Source organism: Nannospalax galili, unplaced genomic scaffold, assembly GCF_000622305.1.
Source record: "Nannospalax galili isolate Female #2095 unplaced genomic scaffold, S.galili_v1.0 scaffold238, whole genome shotgun sequence".
Classification (NCBI taxonomy): Eukaryota; Metazoa; Chordata; class Mammalia; order Rodentia; family Spalacidae; genus Nannospalax; species Nannospalax galili.
The window spans coordinates 1178260-1202045 of record NW_008341888.1 but is presented as its reverse complement, the minus strand read 5'-3'; the positions used below and the strand labels follow the sequence as shown (position 1 = coordinate 1202045).

General features: G+C 39.7%; 1 protein-coding gene across 6 annotated transcripts in view; it reads right to left on the bottom strand.

Annotated features, from left to right (window-relative positions):
- The window catches only part of LOC103737823 (fibronectin type III domain containing protein 3C1-like), a 69811-nt gene that overhangs the window by 39806 nt on the left and 6219 nt on the right, over nucleotides 1-23786 (bottom strand). For 5 of the 6 annotated variants that reach the window (XM_029565674.1, XM_029565678.1, XM_029565677.1 and 2 more), the window contains 3 exons: nucleotides 16223-16339; nucleotides 15194-15313; nucleotides 14786-14861 (listed from right to left, as the gene is read on the bottom strand). In XM_029565674.1, coding sequence (XP_029421534.1) covers nucleotides 14786-14861; nucleotides 15194-15313; nucleotides 16223-16321 — 295 coding nt within the window. In that variant the 5' untranslated portion in view covers nucleotides 16322-16339. Of the gene's footprint in view, nucleotides 1-14785; nucleotides 14862-15193; nucleotides 15314-16222; nucleotides 16340-18791; nucleotides 18967-23786 lie in introns of all 6 variants that reach the window. The other variant, XM_029565676.1, reaches the window with a different exon arrangement.

Here is a 23786-nt window from a genome sequence, read left to right as displayed (position 1 = left end):
CATGCTCACTCTGACACCAAATGAGGACACACAGGGAAGCACTTCCAGATATCCTGCTCTGACTTCTGGGTTTGCAGCTCCAGGGATCTGCCTCCTAGCTAACTAAACTGGTATATGCACACTTGTCTTTCTCCCAGATTCCCACTCCTCCTTCCCTTGTAACACACCCATCCTGATCTAGGTCTTGGCCTCTATCAGGGCACGTTGGGCAGTGTAGTTGATCTCTTTCCTGGCAATCTTGGGAGTCTTGATGGAGGTGGGTAAGGTACATCCAGCCTGGGTGCAGTTAACCTTCACCAGCTAACACTTCTTTCTAAACAACTATCAGAGAGCCTCAAGGATGCCACCAGTTAGCTCCTGGCAGTCCCAGATCAGATGAACTCCCTAGCTGCTGTTGTCATGCAGAAACACCAGAGTCTTAGTCTCCTGGCAGCCACACATGGTGGTGTCTATGCACTTCTGAATGAACACTGCTTCTTCTTTACCAATAGGTCAACTCTGGTAAGAGATGGGCCCAAAGAGTGAAGGATAGCACCACTGCCCTTCAGCAGGCCACCAACTCATGGCTAACCCCTTCACTCTCCTGGCTGCTTTTTTGGCTGTCCTTTTCATCCTCATCATCCTGGGGCTCCTCTTCATTCCTTGGTTTATGAACTCTTCCATAGTGTTTTGACTGATAAGATCACCTCAGTTTCTTAAGCAGAGTGATCTCTCAAGAAGTCAAGGCTGTCCTTGTCCTTCAGACCCTTTGTTCCCCAGACCAATGCCCTTCCTTAACAAGAAATAACATTAGAGGTAACATCATCCTGTATTCCTATCTAACCATAGACACTGAATTGAGAGAGCAAGAGCACAGTGATCTTATCGCAAAAACAACCCTATGGGCCAGAGAGATGCTTGAGAGCATTGGCTGGTCTTGAAGAAGACCCAGTTTTGGTTCCTAGCACACACATGATGGTTAACAACTGTTGTAACTCCAGTTCCAAGGGATCTGAGGCCCTCTTCTGGCCTCTGTGGGTACTGCATGCGTGTGATGCATTTACATATATGCAAGCAAAACTCTCATACACACAAAATAAAAATAAATTAAAAATAAAATGCTGCCAGCCTGGTCTACATAGCAAGTTCCAGGCAAGTTGGGGCTACAGGGAGACCCTGTTCAAATCCCAGCATCCACATGGAGGCTAACAACCATCCGTAACTCCAGTTCCAGGGGATGTGATGCCCTCTTCCGTCCTCCTCGGGCATTGCACGACATGGGTACGCTTATAAACTCAAGCAGGCATAACAATATCACACATAAAATTAAAAAAATGTAAAGGAATAAAAATTTAAAATAAAAAGCCCCATTTTGGCCCCAATAGCCTCCTCTTTCATATAACTAACAGTTTTCGATTTCCTGAAGTCAGTTTCCTGAAGCTGAACTTTAACTGCAAATACCATCCCTGCTTGTCCTATTTTAACCATCAACACCATCTTAGCTAACATATAAGGCTATTCTGCCCTTTCTTGAGAAACCTCAGGCCCTCCCAAGCCCAAACCTATAAAAACCTGGCCTGTGGGAGGAGGTCACTCTCTTTCCCTCTGGACTTGTCCTAACAAAAGTCTGCCACCAGAGAAATGATAGTAGAGGTTACTCTTGTACCATCTGCCTCTTCTGTGCCAGCCTCCTCACTCTCTAACCCTTTGGCTTCTCACACTACACAAGACCCTTCTCACTGCCCTCGCTCTATGCCTCAGGCTTCCCTTCCGGCTTCCCTTCAGATGCATGACTCATGTCCTGTGATCTCTCTTCTTCAAGTGGTCTAGCAGACTTCTCCCTATAAGGGAGGTGGCTGGACTCAAGGAATCGGCTTGAGTACACCTCCCCTTTTCCATGTTGGATCTGGCCCAAATAGAGGCACGACTAGGCACCATTTCCAAGGATCCTACCTATAACCATCAGTGTCTCCACATCACCCAGTCATTCAACCTGACTTGTAATTGTATCATCCTTTCCTCTACTCTGGCCCCACATGAGAAGGAAAGTATCTGGAGATTGTGTGAGGCTTGTGCTGACGACCTCATCATCAGGCACTTGATGCCTAACTGGAGGTGGCCATGGCCATCCCTAGATAAAATCCTAATTGAGGGGGCTGGAGAGATTGCTCAGTGGTTAAGAACACTGACTGCTCTTGCAGAAGATCCAGGTTCGAATTCCAGCACCCACATGGCAGCTAACAACTGTCTGTAACTCCAGTTCCAGGGGATCCGACAGCCTCTTCTGTCCTTCTCGGGCATTGCATGACATGGGTGCGCTTACCTACATGCAGGCAATACACACATACACATAAAATAAAAATAATAAAATATTTTTAAAAATCCTAATTGAACCTATCAGCCAAGAATTCCTGGTTTCCAGTGACTCAACCATATGGTCTACTGTTTCTTGGCTGGCATGGCCAAATAGGTTCATTGGCTGTAAACTATGAAAGGCTTAGGGAAATCACACAGCACCCAATTGAGAACCCAGCCCTTTTCTATCCTTATTAACTTGGGCAATATATAAATATGCCAACCCTGGCCCCGAGTCTCCTGAGAGTCAGACACTCTTCCACTTGTAGTTCATTTCCCAATCCACCTCAGTCATAAGGAGTTGCAATGCCTTGAAGAGGGCTCACAGACCTCTTCAATATGACCTTTCTTGTCCTTAATGACAGGAAGAATGAACTCAAGCATCTCAAAACAGTTACAGGCTAAATATCAGATGCTTTCTTCAACCATCAAGGTCCTACTAGAGAGGCACTTAAGGGAATTGTCAACCCCTCCCCCAAACCTTCACTTGGGCATAGTTACATTGTAGCACTTATGGACAATGGGCAAGGGATTGTTCAAACCTGAAGTCACCCACTAAACCCTGCACAGTCTATTGTCATTGGGGGCACTGGAATGTGGGCTGTCCCAAACAGTGCATCATCCATAGCCTGGGGTCCGCTACAAATATTGCCATATGGATACCCTCTAAGGAGCTGTCTTATCTGTTGGCATTTTCAACCAACAAATGAAAGTACCAAGGATTCTTTGGCCCTACAACTTGTGGTTCCACAGAACACAGGCTGATTGAGATAGTATCTATTAAGACAATTTTAATTTTTAAATTTTGGGTTCTGGGCAAGTCTATCTACTCTAATTGACTACTAGGGTCCAAATACAAGAGTGCCTTTCACTGTTTCTGGTATGAAAGGCCAACTGAAGATCCTACAGGTAACACCCCAACTCATCTGCTTCTTCCAGCACATTATCCTTACTCATTCCTTACTTTACTTTTTGCATACTAGGGACAGGCTTTCTCCATGTCTTTTCTGGCTATCACATTATCATCAATTTATCCTACCACGCTAGGGCACACCTAAGGGTGATCCCCCCATGTATTCCTCTACTCTGATATACACTTTGACCTTGTTGTATGGGACACATGTTGTCCAATAACTGCTCAATAATACCAACTAGTGCTCATTTCCTTGAAAGAGCCTCATCAGCATTTTTCAATACCCCATTGCCCACTGTCACCTATGGAGCTATAGGGGCTCAAACCCCATTATATCTTGTCTCCTTCTATTGGACACGCTCATTCCAAAATTTCCACCATAATATACCCATCCTTGCCATCATCTTCTACTGCCTCATAGAAGACTTTGAACAGGTCAATTCTCAGGTGTTCACATTCACCTGGTCATTCCCCATCCTCAATCCCTTCCCAAATCACCCCCATCAGCAAAGACACTTCATTTCTTGGCTCTCGAGGTCTCTTTCTCCATCATCCCCTTCTACTCCAAGTCCTGTGACTTCTTTGCCATTGCCTAGGCTAGCCCTGGCTCAAATGTCTCCCAACAACTTACCTGGAAAATCCTCCCACAGGGATTCCTAGCCCTCACTACTTTGGACAAACTCTCCAAAGAGACCTTCTGTCACTCTCTGAGTGCATCCCTCTTCAACACATCAATAACCTCCTCTTGTGACTCATTTCCCACTCTTCACTTTCAGCACTCCATAATCCTCAGTTTCCTAACTGCAAACACACAGTTTTTTCAAACAAGATTCAGCTGATCCAATCCCAGTTCCCCTATCTAGGCCTGACCATCACCCCTGAGACCTGAGCAATTCCAACTCCCTGGAAGGAGGCCATAGCCTCAATTCCATTCCATAAGACTAAGGGGAAAGTCCTTTCAATTTTAAGTCTCATAGATGCTTCTGCCAATTCTACTCCAAGCCCCACTACAGCGCATCCACAGGTGACCTCATTGATCACCTGGTTTCCACTCCAGAGTTACATGAAACATTTACAATCTTGAATCATTTTCACCTTCAAGCTCCTGTCCTTGGGCACCCCAACCCTTCCTGGCTCTTCTACCTTTACCCCCATAGCACCTGAAACCAGGTCTTGGGCCTTCCAACCAATGGACAACTCTGTCCAACCTGTCACCTATTTTTTCTTAAGAAATTGATGCTATATATCAGAGCTGGCCCTGTGTCCAAAATTTGTGGCACCTGCCTTTATTCTAATCCCCAAAGCCTTAACTTACCTTCCATCCCTGTTTTCTCCTCCCACCACTTCTGGGATATTATTAGCTATTTTGCTCTCTTCTATTTCCTCTTCTTTCATCCAATCTCTTCAGGCCACCATTCTCCACTCTACAGTTTCTTTTCAATGCTTACCCTCCACTCAACCTCACCACTCTGGTCCCAACTACAGATAACACCCCTTTTGTCCCCCATATACCTCAAAATTATTCAAGACACTAGAGGAGGCTTTAAAGGTTTTTCACAACCTCCCCAACCACTACCATTCCTGGGGTCCTGGATTAATTCATTGACAGCAGATTCTTCATAGAACCCTCTTATTAAATTGGCTGTGTCATTTTGGAGGCGTATCATGGTGATCTTAACTGTTTCCCTTCTCAGTGGGTGGTGGCGGCAAGTACTGTCTATCTGAAGACTACGCCTCAGCAGAAAGAACTCATTATGCTCACCAGACCCTACCCTAAACTGGCAATATCACAGTGAGCATCAACACTGACTCTATACTCATAACATTGTCAATCTCTAATTTCCAGATTTGGAGTGAATGGGGTTTCCTTACCATAAAAGGGACCACCGTCATCTCAGAAGGCCTATTCCTTACATTCTCAAAGCAGCCTTATTACCAAAAGAGGCTGCTATTATCCAGTGGTAGAGCCCTCAGACAGACAAAGGTTATACCATTTCAGGGAACCCAAGGCTCGACCTCTAGGACCAACTAGTGGCTGAGGGCTAGGTAGTGTCTCACTATTATTTTCCTTGACCACATCATTTCTTTCCTCCTCTCTCCCATTCTACCCCCTCACACAGGCAGAATACTGCAGCTCCACTGGGGCTGGTATCTCAACAACAAGACCCACCTCCAAATGTCTCACTCAGAGGGCAAGGATTTGATGACATCCTCTCTGATCCACTGTATAATCCCATCTGTCCTCTTAATCCCCTCCTTCGCCTCAGACAGAGGGCCTTATTATATACCTCAACTAAACTGTCCTCTCACTACCAGTTTCCTCAAGTCCTATAACTCCTCCCTCCTCTCTTCCTTTTGGATCTGCCTCACCTGCCTCAGGTAGCAGATCAGGCCTTCCTGACCTATATCACTGCCTGGCTCTTCTCAACAGCAGGACTCTAGCACGTCCACTAGGACACCTGTGAATTCAAACATATGTATGGGGATTGCTGGAATGGAGATGAAGACTTCTAAATACTGGTCACCACAATCAATTTCCAGAGATCCCTTGCCTTCCTACAACTAACTCCTTCTTCAATTCCCAGAGATCCCTTACCTTCCTATAACTTCTTCAAAATCTCTGGAGGGAGCCATACCAAAGACCCTTTGCATCTCCTAACCGCCATTCTCTCTCCTTCACCCATGGGCAGCTTCCATCCATAAGCTTTGCAACATAACCTTAACCACTCTTTCCCCTCTCTACCACACCGTGAAAAACCTTTTACCCCTCAATCTGATGGTGTCCTACCTGAACCATCCACTTGTAACCACCAGAAACCCAAACTGGAGCCCTGTACTCCAGGTAAGAGATTCCCTTCTTGGGACTTATTTTCTTCACCTGTGGTCCTCCCCTATTCACCACCCCTCCCAACTTCATTTCAACCTTCCTTTGGATTCATACCCAGAATTACTCTAAAAGTCTTTCCTATATAGCAACGCCTTCCACTTAGTTCTGGAAATGACCCCTTCAGACGGCCATGCCTTTGCTGCCTCTCAGAGCTCTAGCCTTCGGGTACTTCATCTCCCTGTCATACTCTGATACTGAATGAGGACACAGAGGGACGCTCTTCCAGATATCCTGCTCTGACGTCCCTGCTTACTTGGCATACACCACTGGCCTCTTCCTCATTTGCAGCTCCAGGGAACTGCCTCCTGGTTAAGTGAGCTGGAGTATGTACACTTGTCTTTCCCTCACAGTCTCACTCTTCCTTTCCCTGGAACACTTCCATCCTGATCTTGGTTGTGGCCTCTGTCAGGGCACATTGGGCAGTGTAGTTGTTGATCCCTCTCCTGGCGACTTGGGGATCTTGATGGTGCTTCCATTTTTAGGGCAGCTAACCCTCACCAGTTATCCCTTCTTTCTAAACAACTATCAAAGAGCCTCAAGAATGCCACCAATCAGCTCCTGGCAGTCTCAGACCAGATGAACTCCCTAGCTGCTGTCATCATGCAGAACCTCCAAGATCTTGATCTCTTGGTGGCCACCTGTGGAGGTATCTGTGCAGTTCTGAACAAACCCTGATGCTTCTTCATCAATAGGTCAACTCTGGTAAGAGATGGGGCCCAAAGAGTAAAGGATAGACCATTGCCCTTTAGCAGGCCTCCAACTCATGGCTGACCCCTTCACTTTCCTGGCTGCTCCCTTTGGCTGCCCTTTTCATCCTGATCATCCTGGCCTCCTCTTCCTCCCCTATGTTGTTAACCTCTTCCACAGCATTTTGACAGACAAGATCACAATCTCTTGAATGTCTTTCAGGAACACTTCAAAGCCATCCTCCTCTTTCCAGAGCCTTTCACTTCCAAAACACTTGTCCCTCCTCCACAGGAAGTAGTATAAGTGACAGTGTTGCCCTGTTTTCCTATCTAACCATAGAGTCTGAATTAAGAGAACAAGATCATGACTGGGAGGCAATCCCATTTCAGCATCCCCCACCTGTGAATTACATTCCAGTTTGAAAAGTCCCCTCCTCTTGTGATTACATTCCAGCTTGAATAGAGTCTTTCCCCTAGCTAGCAGTTTCAATTTCCTGATATCCACATCACTAATACCATTCCTGAACATTCTAGTTTGACCATTAATATTATTTGGCAGAACCAGACTTCAGCCTCCTTCCCAGCTCTGATTTTTAAAAAACCTAGCCTTTAAGAGAAGTTTGCTCTCACCTTCTGTAATGAGAGTCTTTCTCAGGTTTATTCCTAAATAAACCTGTTCCCCCCACCCCTGTGGAACTGCTTCCTTTTCTTCTTTTTCTTCAGTGTATCAATGGACAGATGATCAAGGCCCTTATTGACTACCAAGATAAGTACAGCTCTAAGCATGACCTCACCCATTTGGGCTCATCACCTCATACTAACTGTAAGAAGTAAAAAACAAAACAAAACAATGGTCCAATGCCTTGAGACAACTTAGGTCCATCCAAATACAGATAAACAGAAAAAACTGGACCTCGCTATCATCTGCTAGTATAGCTACTCCTTCCCCCCAAACTCTGCCAAGTTACTCTTCCACCCAAAACTAGAAGCTTAGAGTAAAAAGTTGCTAATATTCAAGATGAATGACCTGTATATGTGACAAGGTCATGCCACTAATGAGCTTTAAAATAAACAAGATGTAAAATGTGGAGACGAAGCCACACATGGTTTTTGTTGAGAAAACGTCAAACATAATTGGTGGAGAGAAAGATAAGAACTACATGCCATTTTAAGAGTGTACCCTCCTTAACACTCCTTGGCATATACCCAAAGGACTCATCCTATTGCACAGACATTTGTACAACCATATTTGTTGCTGCTCTTTTCACAATAGCTGAGAGATGGAAGCAACTTAAGTGCCCTTCAACAGATGATTGGATAATGAAAATGTGGTACATTTACATGATGGAGTTCTACTCAGCAGTAAAGAAAGATAAAATAGGAGACATAAAAATAGTCTAGTTTGAATAAAGAAATCAGAGGGAATGGTATTAGTCCAAAAACTACTGAAAAATTGTACATTCAGTATCTCTACACAAGTCCGTGAGTATAGATGAAGGCTACATAGTAAGAAACAGTGCCAGACAGGAGAAACCTTCCTTTGAGTTGTTGGCTAGGGTAGTCTGAGAGACTCCCAAAATTACACAGGCTATTGTACAGTCCTTGATTACCTCCCAGAGTTCCCAGAACTCTCTGATAAGACCCCATTTCTGAAGACAGGGCATACTTTGGACATAGGATTTGGGGCAATGGAGCTGGAACTGACCTGGAAGCCACCTTCCCTGAAGGCTAGCTCTCACAGCTTTGGAGAGCACCATGCAAACTGCTAAGGGAGAACATTAACTGATGGTCCAACCCTCGCTTCAAGGCCTAAAAACTATATCAATGACCAGCACAGCAAATGACATTCGTAAAGTAGTGGCACTTTTATCTTGAGGGTAATCAACAACTACCTAATTGGACTTAAAGCCCACTCAATGGGAGGAAACTCATGTGTGGTACTGTAAACCTAGCCAAATACACATAGCTGGAGAGGTCATAGATCTTAGAGAAAAATCCAAGGCTGTCAAAACCCTAATATAAATCCTTAAATCTATAGATGTATCCCAGCCACCACCCATCAAGCTTCTTTTTCAAGAGACAGAGATAGTTACAGAGTTCTACAACTGGTCTGTGACTTGCCCAAGCTTAAGAGGTACCTGTAGGGTGCAGCCTCTACACCTAAGGCTCACAGAACATAGAACAAGGGATGAAGAAAACACTAATGCGTCTTTCAATTCTCATCAATGAAGCTCCCTCATGCAACAGAGGGTCAGGAACGCAAAAGGTTACAAATGGCCAAAATGCAGAGAATAAGAGTCTGCAGAGTGTAGGTCCTTGGACAGGACTCCTGTATTAAAATTCTCCCACCCAGGGCTCAGGGATTATTGTAGAAGAGGGGGCAGAAAGATTGTAAGAGCCAGGGAGGAGGAAATAGTGCTACAGGCTCCTGGGACTCTTCACATATGAACCTACAATGGTGTCACCATACACAAGATCCATGGCAAACTTAAGCAGACAAAAACCCAGCATAGAACTGTGGAAAAGAACAGCAAGCCCCAATCTTAGTTGAAGAATTATTGGCAACTGATTACTGCTGGGTAAAAATGAGCTGATTTTCTTAAAGGGAGGGACTCTAGATAAGACTGACTAGATCCCAGTGGATGAACTTTCACTGAGGAACATCTGGGGACATTAACTTTACATGACAGGTCTTAACACAAATGACAGAAGGTATGAACTCCAGTGGTGGGGTATGGGAGGGTGCCCAAGTGGAAGGGGGTATAAAAATGATTTTCTGTATGAAATACACAAAAATTCAATAAAAATTAAAAAAAGAAAAAACAGAGTGTACCCTCCTGATTAGTGAGCCAAAGAATGAAGGGAGGAAGGACCTTGTGTTAGGACTGTAAAGAATGCTCTGATTTCAGTGAGTCTGCCTTTCTATATTGATGCCTGGCTTTGCAAGATCATAAAATCAATTGCCTAGCTCCTAGCTTTTGTTAGTCTGAGTCTGAGTCTACAGTGTTATTATTATGAAGTGAAGAGCAATGTTTCTCACATTAGCCCAGGAGATGAATCTATTTTAAGACCCACCTGCAGGTTAAAAGACCACTGGAGTTTGGTTGGGCTAGACTTTATCAAGCGCTGCTCTTGTCAAACTCTATAGACTATTTTGTATGGGTTCATCTCTCCAGAGTAAACACTGTTCCACTTTTAAAGCTCAAAGGGCCTGCTTTCATGAGCCTCGTGAAAATTTCTGTCTCCATTTACATTTTGCTCAGATGAAACAGACCCTTAAATTCCTTTAGATATTAATAAAACCAGTTTTCTCTTGCCTTTCTGGGTCTATGATATAATCTTACAAGCTTTTTCCCCCTTATTGCCTTGATATTCTCTAAGACCTAACTCAATTTAGGAAATTCATACTAGGCCTTTTCCTCTGGGAAATGTTTTATTTATTTAACTTTTTTGTGTGGATGGTGTGTGTGTGTGTGTGTGTGTGTGTGTGTGTGTGTGTGTGTGTATGTGTGTAGGTCAGAGGACAGCTTTTGGGAGTCAGTTCCCTTCTTCCATTGTAGGCTCTGGGAATTGAACTCAGGTTGTCAGGTTTGCAATGCAGGCATTCCTACGTGCCTAGCCATCTTGAGGGTCACAGGGACTTTTTTAGATTATTCCTGGACTGTGGTAGTCACCTACCTTGACCATGATCTCCATCTTTACTCCTTATTGCTGGTTTCCTATCTGTGTATAGGATTTCTTATCATCTTCGTAGTCATTATTATCCTATGTCTTATCTGTCTTCCTAAAATCATCTTGTGGCATCACCTTTAACCATTGTGACTTTCATCATCCTTCTAATCCTGTTCCTAGCTCCTACAGTCAATTTTCCTTATCTTCTTCTCAAAAAGGCCCATGATCTCCTCAAATAATACAACTCTACCTTTTCAGAGGACTACTTTGTTTGCCTGTCCTTTAGCTCCTAACTGAATTGATAGTGATTACCTAGCCACTCCATTCAATGGGTCCAACTAACAATCTCCCTCCATATATATTTCCAATGAACACCTACCATCCTATCATGTTGGACGATTTCTAACACTCTCATGGCTAAATATAAACATAAATTTCATTTTCTCACATCCCCTTGCATACAAGATGGCCTCTTAAGGCAGGCTTCCATTTTTATTAAGGCCGTTGACCACAGGGACTAGTCCATTCCCGTGGGCATCCTTTCACCATGCAACTTCACTCTCCTCTGAGATAAGACAAAAGAAACATCTTTCTCTTTCTCAAATACCCCGAAACCAATACAACATACAGCTCTCCTAAGCATGTGCTCTCAAATACTTCTAACAAAACTCTAAAGAAAATCTCCCAATTCCACCAGGCCTGCCACTTACTTGTCCCAGTATGTCTCCTTGGCAAGAATCTCAGAAAGCCCTTCTCATTCCCTCTTCTCTGGGGATGACCAACAATGGGTCCCAACTGATCTCTCAACATTCTGCTAGCATTAGAAAAATAAGAGTCTCAGTACTCCAACATGAAATCCTTCCACTTCAACCTCTTCTTGGAATGGTCTTGGCTCCTCACTATTTCTTTTATACCTCAACTTTCTCACTTTAAAAAACCCTAATCATTTAGTTTACTATCTAGATGTTACCACATGCCTTAACTCCTTAGTAGCTTTCTTCCTATGTGGAACTAAGGCCTCTGGCTGTCTTCTGGCTAATTAGCCTGGTACCTGTACCAGTATATTCACTTTTCCTGATATCTAAGTTATCCCTTACAATCAACCCCTCCCTGCACCTCTTTTTGGAATCTCTCAACCTAGAAGAGCTGTTCATGTGATGTCCTTTGTAGTAGGAGGATAGGTACCAAAATAAGTGTACTCAGATTGAATTCTTATGCTTATAATAGCTCCTAGGCTGAATTAGGCCATGGGACTTGATCACATCTCACCAGCCTTCAAGGGCTGTCAGGACCAGTTTGATGCTCTTGTTTCAGTAGCACTTCAAAGCCCTCAGCTGAAGACTTTCTTACTTTGAATCCAAAGAGTACCTGCCTGGCCCTGAGGCAGAAAAGCCATGTACACGCTAACTAATTTGAGATAAATCTAAAAGACTATCTGACCTAAGAGAGAGATTCTTTGAGGGCTGGCTCCTTTGGAAGGACACACGGGACTGGCTTTCCTGGTTAATTCCTCTCTTGGGTTCACTCACTGATATAATTCTTAACTTTTTGGGCCCTTGCTTATTTAACCTTCTGATTATAATTTTCCAGATTATAGGCCATTAATCTCCCATAGTATTGTCCCAGGGCCATTTTGCTGTTAACATTACCATTGATATCAGTGTCTGTCTTCCACTTTCAAGGACTTCTGAATCTCCAAGTTGATGTTACTGTTAGATTTTGAACTGCCTGAGGTAGTCATTCACCCCCACCCCTCTCCAAAATGTTTCTCAAGCCTTCTGTGCTTTACCCTTGGTCTTACAGCCTGATATCAGTCAGATCAACAACATCAACGAGATCCCTATGACACCCTTTCTGAGCTCCGAAGATGCTTCAGAAGATGATTTTTGCCCCTTGTCAATGATTTGAGCTTGCTGATCTGGCAGGGAAGGAATTTAGAAATAAAAAGGTCAGAAATGAAAGCAGAAATCCCCACATTTTAACAATCAGGCCCTCACTACTTGAAGTCTTGAGCACAGTGCCTTGTGAGACCTTATACAAATATTTGAAGTCTAATTCCTAATGATCTATGGTGCTTTACCCCAAATGGTTAATCCCAAAGATGACAGGTGCTATGAAATTTACTGCTTATGTAAATCCAAATATAGACACACACGCACACACACACACACACACACACACACACACACACACACACACACACAAATGGCACATGAGATATGACAAAATAACTTTCCTAAACTATGTAAAAGAGCTCCCATTCCCTTTCAGGGAGTGATTTTCTCTCTGAAAATTTGCCCACTGTGTCTCTATTTCTGCAGTGTATTTACTTCAATCAGCATTTTCTGTGTCTGTTCAATATTTTTACCACTGAGTCTCTGGCTTGTTATTGTCATCCCTGGGACAACAGTAGATCAAAATCACTATAGGATATGAAACAATTAGCAAAATAGCAAAGTCATCTTAATTTAAAGTAGCCAATAATAAAGCTTATTATTGACTTTTAAATTTCTGGTTTGTACATAATAAAACATATATAAATTAAAATATATAATTCCATATATAATAGTTTATATTTGCCATCTCTCTCTTGGACATTATTACTCCTAACTGTCTAGAAAAGTACTGGTGCATGCTAGGCATTAAAGAAATATTTTTTGAATGCATGAATGAAAGAGCTGTCCAGCCGGGCTTGGTGGTGCACGCCTTTAGTCCCAGCACTCAGGAGGCAGAGGCAGACGGATCGCTATGAGTTCAAGGCCAGCCTAGTCTACATAGTGAGCTCAGGTCAGCTGAGACTACAGGGAGACCCTGTCTCAAAAAGCCAAAAAAAAGAGCTGTCTGAAGGCCTCATCTGTAGAATAGTCTAAAACTATGATCATTCAAACACTCACTATTCCTCATCGATACATATTTATATCATATATATCTGATTTTTTGCTATAGACTATGCAAATTGGTGGTTCACATAAAATGTTACATTTTAGCAGAGTGTTTTTAAAAATTAAAATGTATATATAGTCCTTGAAGATTTATAGGCAGTTAACAGTTCCTAGATGGGAGGATCTCTCCAAACCTTCGCTCCTCCCTGAGGAACTACTGGCAGTTCATGGTTGTTGGAAGGGGCAGACATTTTCTTCAGTGGTGTAGTCATTGCTAAGATGCCCATGTTCCTATAGATAACCCTTTGCTCATGCTCATGCAAACAACCCTAATTGAACTCAACAAGGTACCAAACCCCCCATAAAAGTAGAAGGACTAGTAGGGAAGAGGAAAGGGATCAGGGGAGGGGAACAAGAGAGAGTGCTAGGGCATGATCATAATATACTGTATATGTTTATGAAGTCATTAAAATAAAAATATATGCATAGATTTTTAATATTTTTTGTCTTTTTGGGACAGGGTCTCCCTGTAGACCCAGCTGTCCTGGAACTCACTATGTATTCCAGGCTGGCCTTGAACTAACAGAGATCTGCCTGCCTCTGCCTCCCGAGTGGTGAGATTAAAGGCGTGTGCCACCATGTCCAGCCAGATTTTTAATATTTTTTAAAAAGAGGGAAAAAGACTATTAAAAGGAGACTATGTGATAATATAACACTTGAACAATTTATATTGCATTCTGTTTATCAGTTGTAATGATCTATAAATTCAGTGAACTTGAATTTAACTTTTGTAAGGATATATGCCACTATATATTCAGACATTATTCAGTTCTATACACACTATACATCTATTTTACATACCCAAAAATTTCAGCTTACCTATTTTTGACCTTATACTTTGATACAAACTTTGAAAGTATATGCAAAACAGAATTTTTTTGCCTTTTGATATTCTACAGCTTGACAAATAGGCCACACATCTCAACAGACAGAAAGGATAGTCCTGTGTATTACTTGTGCTACATTAACTTTTTCAAAGATTTTACTATTAAATTTAAAACTTTCATATAAGTCATATTGTAAGATAATTGATTAAATTTCCATATTAAAGTCAAAAGTAAAACTACAGGTAGCAACCAATATTTCCAATGTCTGAACTTCTTTAAATGCATTTCTTCAATTAATTTCCTTTCACATTATAAAAGTACCTTACTTTCAAAGATTTCTAGAAACATTAGCAAGATTAGCACTGGTTGTTCTATTGATGCTAAGTTCCTATGAGGATTATTTCATTTTAAGAGTATTCACTCTAGCCAAACAGCAAGAGATGGTTTTGAATTGCTAATAATTTTATAATAATATTTAAACCCACTGGTTGTAAAATAACACATCTAATTATACTTTAACAAACCTTGAATGTTCTGAATGGACCCATCATCAGCCTTTATGGTGAGGATCTCTCCAGGGTTAACTTGAATGAATATCATCTAGAAATAAATAATTATTTAATGCCATACTTTTTGTTAAACTATGGAAAAAGTAATTATTATCCTTTTGGATAATATTCAGACCCCCTAATTCTGGAGACTTCAAAACGTTCAAAGCAATAGTACAACTGGATCAATGGGCAGTTAGGAGAAATTCATTACCTCTTAATAAGAATAGACCATTCCCTCACCAAGTAAAATTTACATATTAAGGTCATAGAAAATAGGTGAATTGAGGTATATCCATCTCTTCTGCATCCTTCCCCCAAATAAAACCTCTACAAACAAAAAACAGAAAATAAAATTTATATGAAGGTAAAATTCAGACATACTTGTGCCCAGGGCTGGGAATAATCAGGCCAGGTGGTGTACATCTTGGGATGAGTCATAATCTTTGAATAATTAGTAGAACATTGTGCCATGGCATTGGGTTCCAGAAGATAACTCTCCATCTAATAAAAAGTAATTATAATTACAACGGAATTTTACCTCTGCCATTTTAGAAATAAAAACATTTTTATTAGCGTGCATTAATCATAAAAATTAGTTTTATTGCTGGGCATGGTGGCGCATGCCTTTAATCCCAGCACTTGGGAGGCAGAGGCGGGAGGATCTCTGTGAGTTCAAGGCCAGCCTGGTCTACATAGTGAGTTCCAGGACAGCTGGGGCTACAGGAAGACCCTGTTTCAAAAAGACCAAAAAAATTAGTTTTATTGTGACATTTTCATATGTACATATATTGCAATAATTTTTGTCTGTTTTGTTAAGATAAAGTACAGTCTTGGCTCATTTTTTTAAGTTTGAGAAAAGAAAATTTAGTCATCTTTTTACATTATACCTTGTTAGGCTTTCTCTTGAAACTGTTAAAGAAGCAAGTGCTAAAACTTGAGTATACTCTTTCTAGAAAGCAAGCTTAAACCTAGATATAATTGCTATTCAAATACAATGCTTTCAAATATTAGTTGAACTCATAAGTGGATGAGTCTGAAGGAACTTTAGTCTTCATTAGACCCATAATTTAAAAATATGTATCTTGTGAGACTGAAGGTAGTATAAGTTTGAAGATGTAGGACTAGGCCTTCTACAAGCTGTTCAAGCATCAATAAAACAGCTAAATTAATTCTAAATGAAGCTGCAGCTAAATTAATTCAAAATGAAGTTTTATATTGAATAAGCTGGTGTTAAATGTCTCAAGTGATTTCAAAAAGGCATACAAGGAAGATAATCTATGATGGTACAAAGACAAAAAACTTCCCAAGTAAATGACCATAAAAGTGACACACTTTCTAAAAACTAAGACCAGATTTAATATCATTTTAACCAGTTACAGTGAAAGTAAAAAGAAGCAAAACTACTCTTACAGGCTGCATGACCTCTCCCTTGATAAATGGAACTATTGGAGGTATTTCAGAAAGAGTGGATGCAAGATGATGCTCCATCAGGTCGAAAAGGCTTGGCATTCACATTAAGTGATGTTTCTAAAACAAAGAAACAAACAATACCTTAAAGATTAATCAAATGAGGTTGGAGTGATAGTTTTAAATAAAAGTTGACCAAATAACTTCTGAGAAAATCAACCTTAATGTTTGTTTCTAGAAATGTTTTACTTAAGTGGTACTAATTTATGACAACATTTAAAGTAATCGTTGATCTTCATAAATGGCAGAACAAAGTGGGGAGTCCAGGGGTTTCTGCTTGATCATTTTCTCTTCATTCATTTGAAGACAAATAAAGACAGCACATTAAACATCATGAATAACGGTTTAGTTAAACAAGTCATTGACTATTTGAGTTACTTATATTTAGCTCAAAGAATTGATTTCCAGTCTATGATATTAATTGTAAATAAGACTTCATAGTGTTTAGATAGCTGTAAGAATTAAGTAGTGCCCTTCAAATGTGTTATGAATATAGATATTTACCTTAACTGTCATAGATACTAAACCAAACAGCTTCAACCTAATGTAAATCTTTAAACCGAAATATTTAAACTTAAAATACTTTCCTGCTTGAAACACTTCATGTGTAGATGACATTAATCAACAAAATAAACACCTGAATGAAAAACAGAAAAGAAAATATGATTGTTTTCAAAGTAGAGCGAGTGAGGACGCCCAAGAGAGATCCTCTCTGGACCTCAGGAAGTCCTCAGCTGACTGTTCTGTGGAAGTTCTTGTTAAAAGAACACTCACTATGTCATAATTCTGTGACATCATTTCTTGGCCAAGTTTTAAAGTGGTATTAAGAGATGTTTTATTTATGAATAATTATTTTAGTAAATTAAAGATAATCATTTTGAGAGAAAACTGTTTTGGAGTCATGAAGAAATATGAATTCTATCTATTAGGAAACAATATTTTCTTAGATTTGGTGTATAAGGAATAGTTATCCCTTTAAGAGATTTAAAATGTCTACTCAGTAGTGCTAAGCAACTTAACATTAACTATCTCTTTTGCTCTCAAAGTATGGGCTTCAAATTAAGGCAGAAGTCTTTGCTTTGTAGTCCATTCTGATGACTGGATTAATAAAGATTTAAAACACAATTTAACAATGACATTTTAAAAGCAGTTTCTCTCTCTCTCTCTCTCTCCCTCTTCCCCTCCCTCCCTTTCTCTTTCTCCATCTCTCCCTCCCTTCTTCCCTCCTCCTTTCTCTATCCTTCCTCTCTCTCTTTCCCTCTCTTCTCCCCATCTTTCCTCTCTCCCTCTCCCCATCCTTCCCTCTCTTTCCCCTCCATCACTTCCCCTTCTCTCCCTTTCTCTCATTCTTTCTCCATTCTCTCCTATTCTTTATTTTTCTCATTTCTCCCTCTCTTCTCTCTCCCTCCCTTCCTCTTTCCGCTCTCCATTCTTCCCCCTCTTTCTGCCCCTATCTTGCTCTGTCCCCCTCTCCATCCTTTCCTTTCTCTCTCACTCTTTTCCCCTCTCTTTCCTCTCTCCCTCTTGTCTCTACCTCCCCTCTTCTCTCCCTCCAGATCCTTTTGTCTCTTCTCTCTCTCCCTCCTCCCCTACCTCCCTCTGTCTCTTTCTCTCTGCCTCTCTCCCTCTCTCCTTTCTCACTCTCTAACGTGCTCATTTTTCATCAGAACTTCCAATCATTCATGAACAAGTATGTTCAACTGATACCATTTAGTACTTTCATCTACCAGAACTTATTTGCTCATGGGTGAAATCCATATGCCAACAGATTTACAGGCTGATGGAGACAACTACTCTTTAGTACAAATTGACAAGGGAATTTTACTTGTTCTGAATTTTAATTGCATCAGATTCTATAAAATAAAAACATTTAAAAATTCATTTCCCCTAACAAGTCAATATTGTATAAAGTTTCTCTTTTAGATTTTTAAATCTTTAAGTCTTATAGGTTAAATTATTTCTATTATGTAAGGGATCAAATTCCCTTTTCTGATATGGAAAGCTTGTGCTTTCTCCTTATGGTTTGATCATTCATTTATTTAAAAATTAACCACTAAAATTCATGTTAAATCTTCAATTTCTTAAGGATATTATGACTACATAATCATTACCAAAATTTAAGAATAATAATAACATCAAATTATTTTAATAAGGACATATTTAGCCTTTTTACATACACAATAAAATACTAACAAAGTATAAAAGCTATGCAACTGAACTTTTATAGTTATATCAGTATTACTACAGGCACAGATGGAGTAAAGGAAATATATAATTTTCTTATTTCCAACCTAATTTAACAACGGATTTAAATACAGCTTTCATCCATTATATAAACGTAAGATAAATAACTACACAGTGAAGGACAATTTGACAAAGGCTTGGTTGCCAAGGATTTTTTTTTTCAGTGTGGAGAATTTCTAGGGTTGCTTCATTAAATACCTCTCTCCCAACATAATCTATTTTCCACCTCATTAGGTAGGTCAATTAACTACTCTATAAGGTGAAGTACCTTTTTCAATGCAGCTTTAATAATTTTGCTTTTCAGGCTCTTGAAGTCTCCTGAAAAAAGATCCCACAGATGCTTCCATTTTGCTGTTCTATTTTCCTCACAAATTTACCATTATTCTCCTACTACTTTGTACTGTAATTGGCCGATAAATGCAATGCTTTAACATGAAACAGCTCTAAAGAAAGAAAATGTCGTGTCAGAAAAAGTACAAAATGTTGAGTGGCATTTCTGCAACCACAAAACTCTCCTCATTCATTTTAATAAACTCACTGCATATGAACCAAAATCATTAACTATGGTGGAAACAAGGAATTATAGAACACAGAAAGCTAATAGGCTTCTTTAGAAGTAGAAAAAAGTTTTATACATTTGTTAGAAACCTTAAAATAGGTACATCCAGGCTTCTTAGTAGTTTTTATACTTTTACCTGCAAGCTGGTTCTAGATTCATACATTTTCAATTTCACAAGTATAGGGGTTGTTACAATAAAGCAGTTTTTTGTGTCTTACGCATAATGAACATAAACCATATGACCATACACATTTACCACAAACACCAAATGTATCAAAGGGAAAGACTGAAAGGAAACACTCTGCTTTGTGAATTGTTACAATTTAATTCAATGATTGGTCAGACATAAATATTCAAAATTATTCTATATTAAGAAAAATAAATATATCTAAAGGGTTTCAAAGTGTATTACTTCAATATCTTATTTTCTATGTGTTCCAATAAAGTTGTAATGCCTCAGGAACTCACTTAAGGACATTTTATACTATGCCATGTGTAAGTCCTTTTGAAAGAAATGTGTGGACCTTAGATACTACTTTCAATTATTTGAAAAGCAGGAAAATGAGCTGGAGAGATGGCACAGCCATCAAAGGCTAAGGCTAACAACCAAAGCTTCAAATGAAAAGCAAGAAATATATCTTACATGTTTAACCTAAGAGCTAGTGCTTATTTTTCAGAATTAAATTTTAGGCTCAGAATTTCCCCCAAACTTCATAATTCGGGTATTTGAATTCTGAATGCACAGTTTTGTTCTACAGCTCTCATATTTACTGCTTGTTTCCTCAAGTGGAACATTGTTGTATGAACTTCTTTAGAACAGCCCTCTAACTGTCCCAACCATCTTTTAACTGTCCCAGTTGCAAAGCTGCAAATACTGGTTGCTGTGATTACAAATAAGTTACTTAGAAAGATAGTTTAGAATATACTCTTGTCCAAGAGTTGCATTTTAAATTTAATTTAACTTCTAGCTTTATATAAAGCACATTTTGTGTATTTTGAAATCAATATTAATCATGTAAGACATTGTTAGGGCAAACGGAAATTTGGTGAAGAAAAATGTTACTATTTCAGCATTTTAGTTTTATCTCAGAGAAGGTAAAACTGCCTTGTTTTATAGCGAAACCTAATGGACAAAAGACCTGCTTTCTCCTTATTAGGAAAGTTTTGTTTTGTTTATATTCTGCATTTGGGCACTTCATAAATGCTGGATAAAAGCTGAATATTTTACCTGAAAATACTCTACTGTAGTAGGCAATCATTGGAAAATATCCCCATTATAGTGTTCAAAATCAAATCCTCTATTTTTCCAAAGAAGAGATCTTGTTAAAAAATACAGTTCAATATATAAATGAATCATTGTCTTTAAGGTCACTGATCTTCCCTGTGCATAAGACAAACAGATGCATAAGCTTCACAATGAAAAATTCCCAAACTAAAGATAGGGCAAGTTCTTTAGCAATCACTCAGGATACCTGCTGTGCATGTAAATTTTTAAGTAGCTAATATCAAAGAAACCCATTTTATTTAAATAAAAAAGACATGAATGTAATAATTGGATCAGGATCATGGAAATGGACTCTGTGGACTGTAACCTCACGAATGATGCAAAATTACCAATATTTCTAGTTTTTTGTGGAATAAGAGGGCACAAAGAGGTCAGTCAACATCAGGTGACATAGCCAGAGCTTACTTTAGGCTCCTTTTGGATCAACCCGAGTCCCTGTTTCAGAAGACCAGTTTAATTTTGACGCAGAAGCTAACATCTACATCTACTGTAAGGCAACTTCTACTAGGTAGGATCAATGAAATGTCTTCGTTTTAAAAATTCAATGCATTTTTATTGACACAATATTTGTATATGTTTATGAGGTACAATTTGATGTTCTGATTTATGTAGTGAATCAACTAATGGTAGTCAGCCTATCTATTACCTTAATTTTTAATAATTTCTTTATGGAGAGAACCATCATATTCCTCCCTTATAGTTATATCCATCCTGCTGTATGCCATATTCTTAAGTCATAGAGTCATGTGCTTATTTCTGTACAAATGACTTCTCAGAGTATTGGAAGAGGTTTAATCAAAGAAAACAAAAGAGACTGGGAAGATGGCTTAGTCAGTAAAAGTGCCTATCCTACAGGCCTGAGGACCTGAATTTGGATTCCCAAAACCCTTGTAAAAGGCAAGTATGACAATGTATGCCTGTAATTCCAGCACTAGGAAGATGGGACATGTGGATTGTGGCTCCCCGAGGCTTGCTGGCTAGCTGATCAGGAAGCTCCAGATTCAGTGGGAGAACCTGTCTCAAAAAATAGGTGGAAAGAGATTGAGGAAGACACCAGCATTGACCTCTGGACTCTATATGCACACACAACATTATTGTGTGTGAGTACACCTGCATATACACATGCATATATACATCACCCCCAAAACAGGCATATTTGGGCAACACATACCAGACTCAATTTGGGGGGTAAAAGGACATGAAGTTGGGTGGGTATTGAGGTGGGTGTGGATCTGGGAGGAGTTGGGAAAGGGGCGATATGATCAAAATACATTGTATAAAATTCTTGAATAATTAATAAAATATTAAAATAGTTGTAAAACAACAACAATAAAAGAAACTGCATATTGTTCCTTCAGTACATGCTAAGCGCCATTCTAAGCATTATTCATGCATCAGCTCATTTGGTCCTTTTACTGGCTGTGAGCCTGAGCCATTTTTAAAGGCTGAGCCAGCTCTCTGGCCCTCATTTAGTGCTTATAGTAGCATATGAAGTAGGCATTTTATTGTTTATATGTACTGAGCATCTAATATATGATTGACTTGTGCTTGATATTATGTGGGACTAGGGAAATGTATAGTTCTTTCTTTTGCCATCCCCTTGCCTACCTGGAAGTCTCAAAACTTAAATTCTTTAGAGGAAAGGCATTTAGTTCTCCTCCTGCTCCTCCTCCTGCCCCCCTCCCCCTCCTCCTCCTTCTCTTCATCACTACCTCTTCCACCTCCTCCTCTGTTTTTGCTGCTTCTCCTCCTCTTTCTTTTTTGTAATGCTGAGGATCAAACCCAGGGCCTTACACATACAAAAAAGTGATCTATCACAGAACTACAGTCCCAACTCAGAGGAAGGGCATTTAGAAATAAAACAAGATAATACAGTGTAAGCATTTTATTACTTCTCAGTCTTATTTGCCCATATCCTTCCTGTCTAGGTCTTGGAACAACATAATCTGGTGACAAGAACAGAGAATTGACTTAGGATAATTTTCTTTCAAATTAATCTTCTGAATTAATCCACCTTGCAGCCTATAATCTCTATATTTTATTGCTTAGTTAATTCAGCCACATAGACTTTTTTTCCTAGTGCCGTCTTAACTCTTTGGGCTTTCTACTTTTGCTTAATTCCCATCAAGAACTGCTTTCTAATCAGTGAGTCTCTGAAGGAAACTATCTTGTCATGTACTAATAAAGAATAATGCTGATAATACATCTAAAACAAAAGTTAAAATTATGAGTGAAATTATGTGTGGCTAATAAATGCCAACTACCTGCTTGCCTAGAAGTTTCTTAAGCATTCCCATGTCTTATGGCTTTTGCATTCATGAACTTACAGCAGCCAGTGGATGGGAAAGGGGGTGCATGAGGCCCCATCCCTAGCTGAGGAGCTACTGGAAGTTGACAGTTGCTGGGAGATGGGGAGTCAGTTTTCTTCAAGAATATGGCCACTGGTAGTTTGACCAGGCTCTAGTGGATAGCCCCACACCTATGCACATCTCAGCAGCTCTAATTGGGCTACAGTGGGTTATTAAAAAAAAAAAAGAGGACATGAAGTTGGGAGGGAGATGTGTTAGGGGTGGGGTTTGGGGGAACTTGGGGTGGAGTGTGGACATGGTTATGATCCAAATAGATTGCATGTATATATGAAATTCTTCAAGAAGAAAATAAAACATTATATCAAAAAAGAATTCCCAGGTCTTGCTCCTATTCCTTAATTATCCTTCAACTTAGATCATTTTCTCCTTAAGTGCTAGCATTCATATTTCAAGGATTTTAATAAACTTTGCATTTCCTCTGTTCTAATTACTAATATTTAAAAAAATTATTATTTTTATTTTATGCGTATGAGTATTTTATTTTATTTTATGTGCCTGCATGTATGTAAGTGCACCCATGTTGTGCAATGTCTGTGGAGGTCAGAAGAGGGCATTAGATCCCTTGGAACTGGAGTTATGGACAGTTGTTAGCCACCATATGGGTGCTGGGAATTGAACCTGCATCCTCTACGAGAGCAGCCAGTGCTCTTAACCACTGAGCTATCTCTCCAGCCCCTAATTACTAATACTGTGAGAACATTATGTTTCTACTGTTTGTCATCTCAGATGAACCATGTGAACTATATAATATGTTGAATAAATTTTTCTGGGGGGTTCTAATTACCATTTTATAATATTATTTATTTTGGAAAATGCATTAGGGTGTCCAGATTAATAAGCCTACACATAATTAACACAAAGTTATTTGTTGAATGGAGTTACTTATATAAAACAAAATACTAAACTGAGTAAAATAAAACATTGAAATATATAATACCAATAATAACTTCCAGAATTAGTCAGAAAAGGGAGAGATCAATGATGCTTGACAAGATAGATAAATGGATCTTGAAGTGAACTATGACCAATGTATTTATATTACAAAGCTAA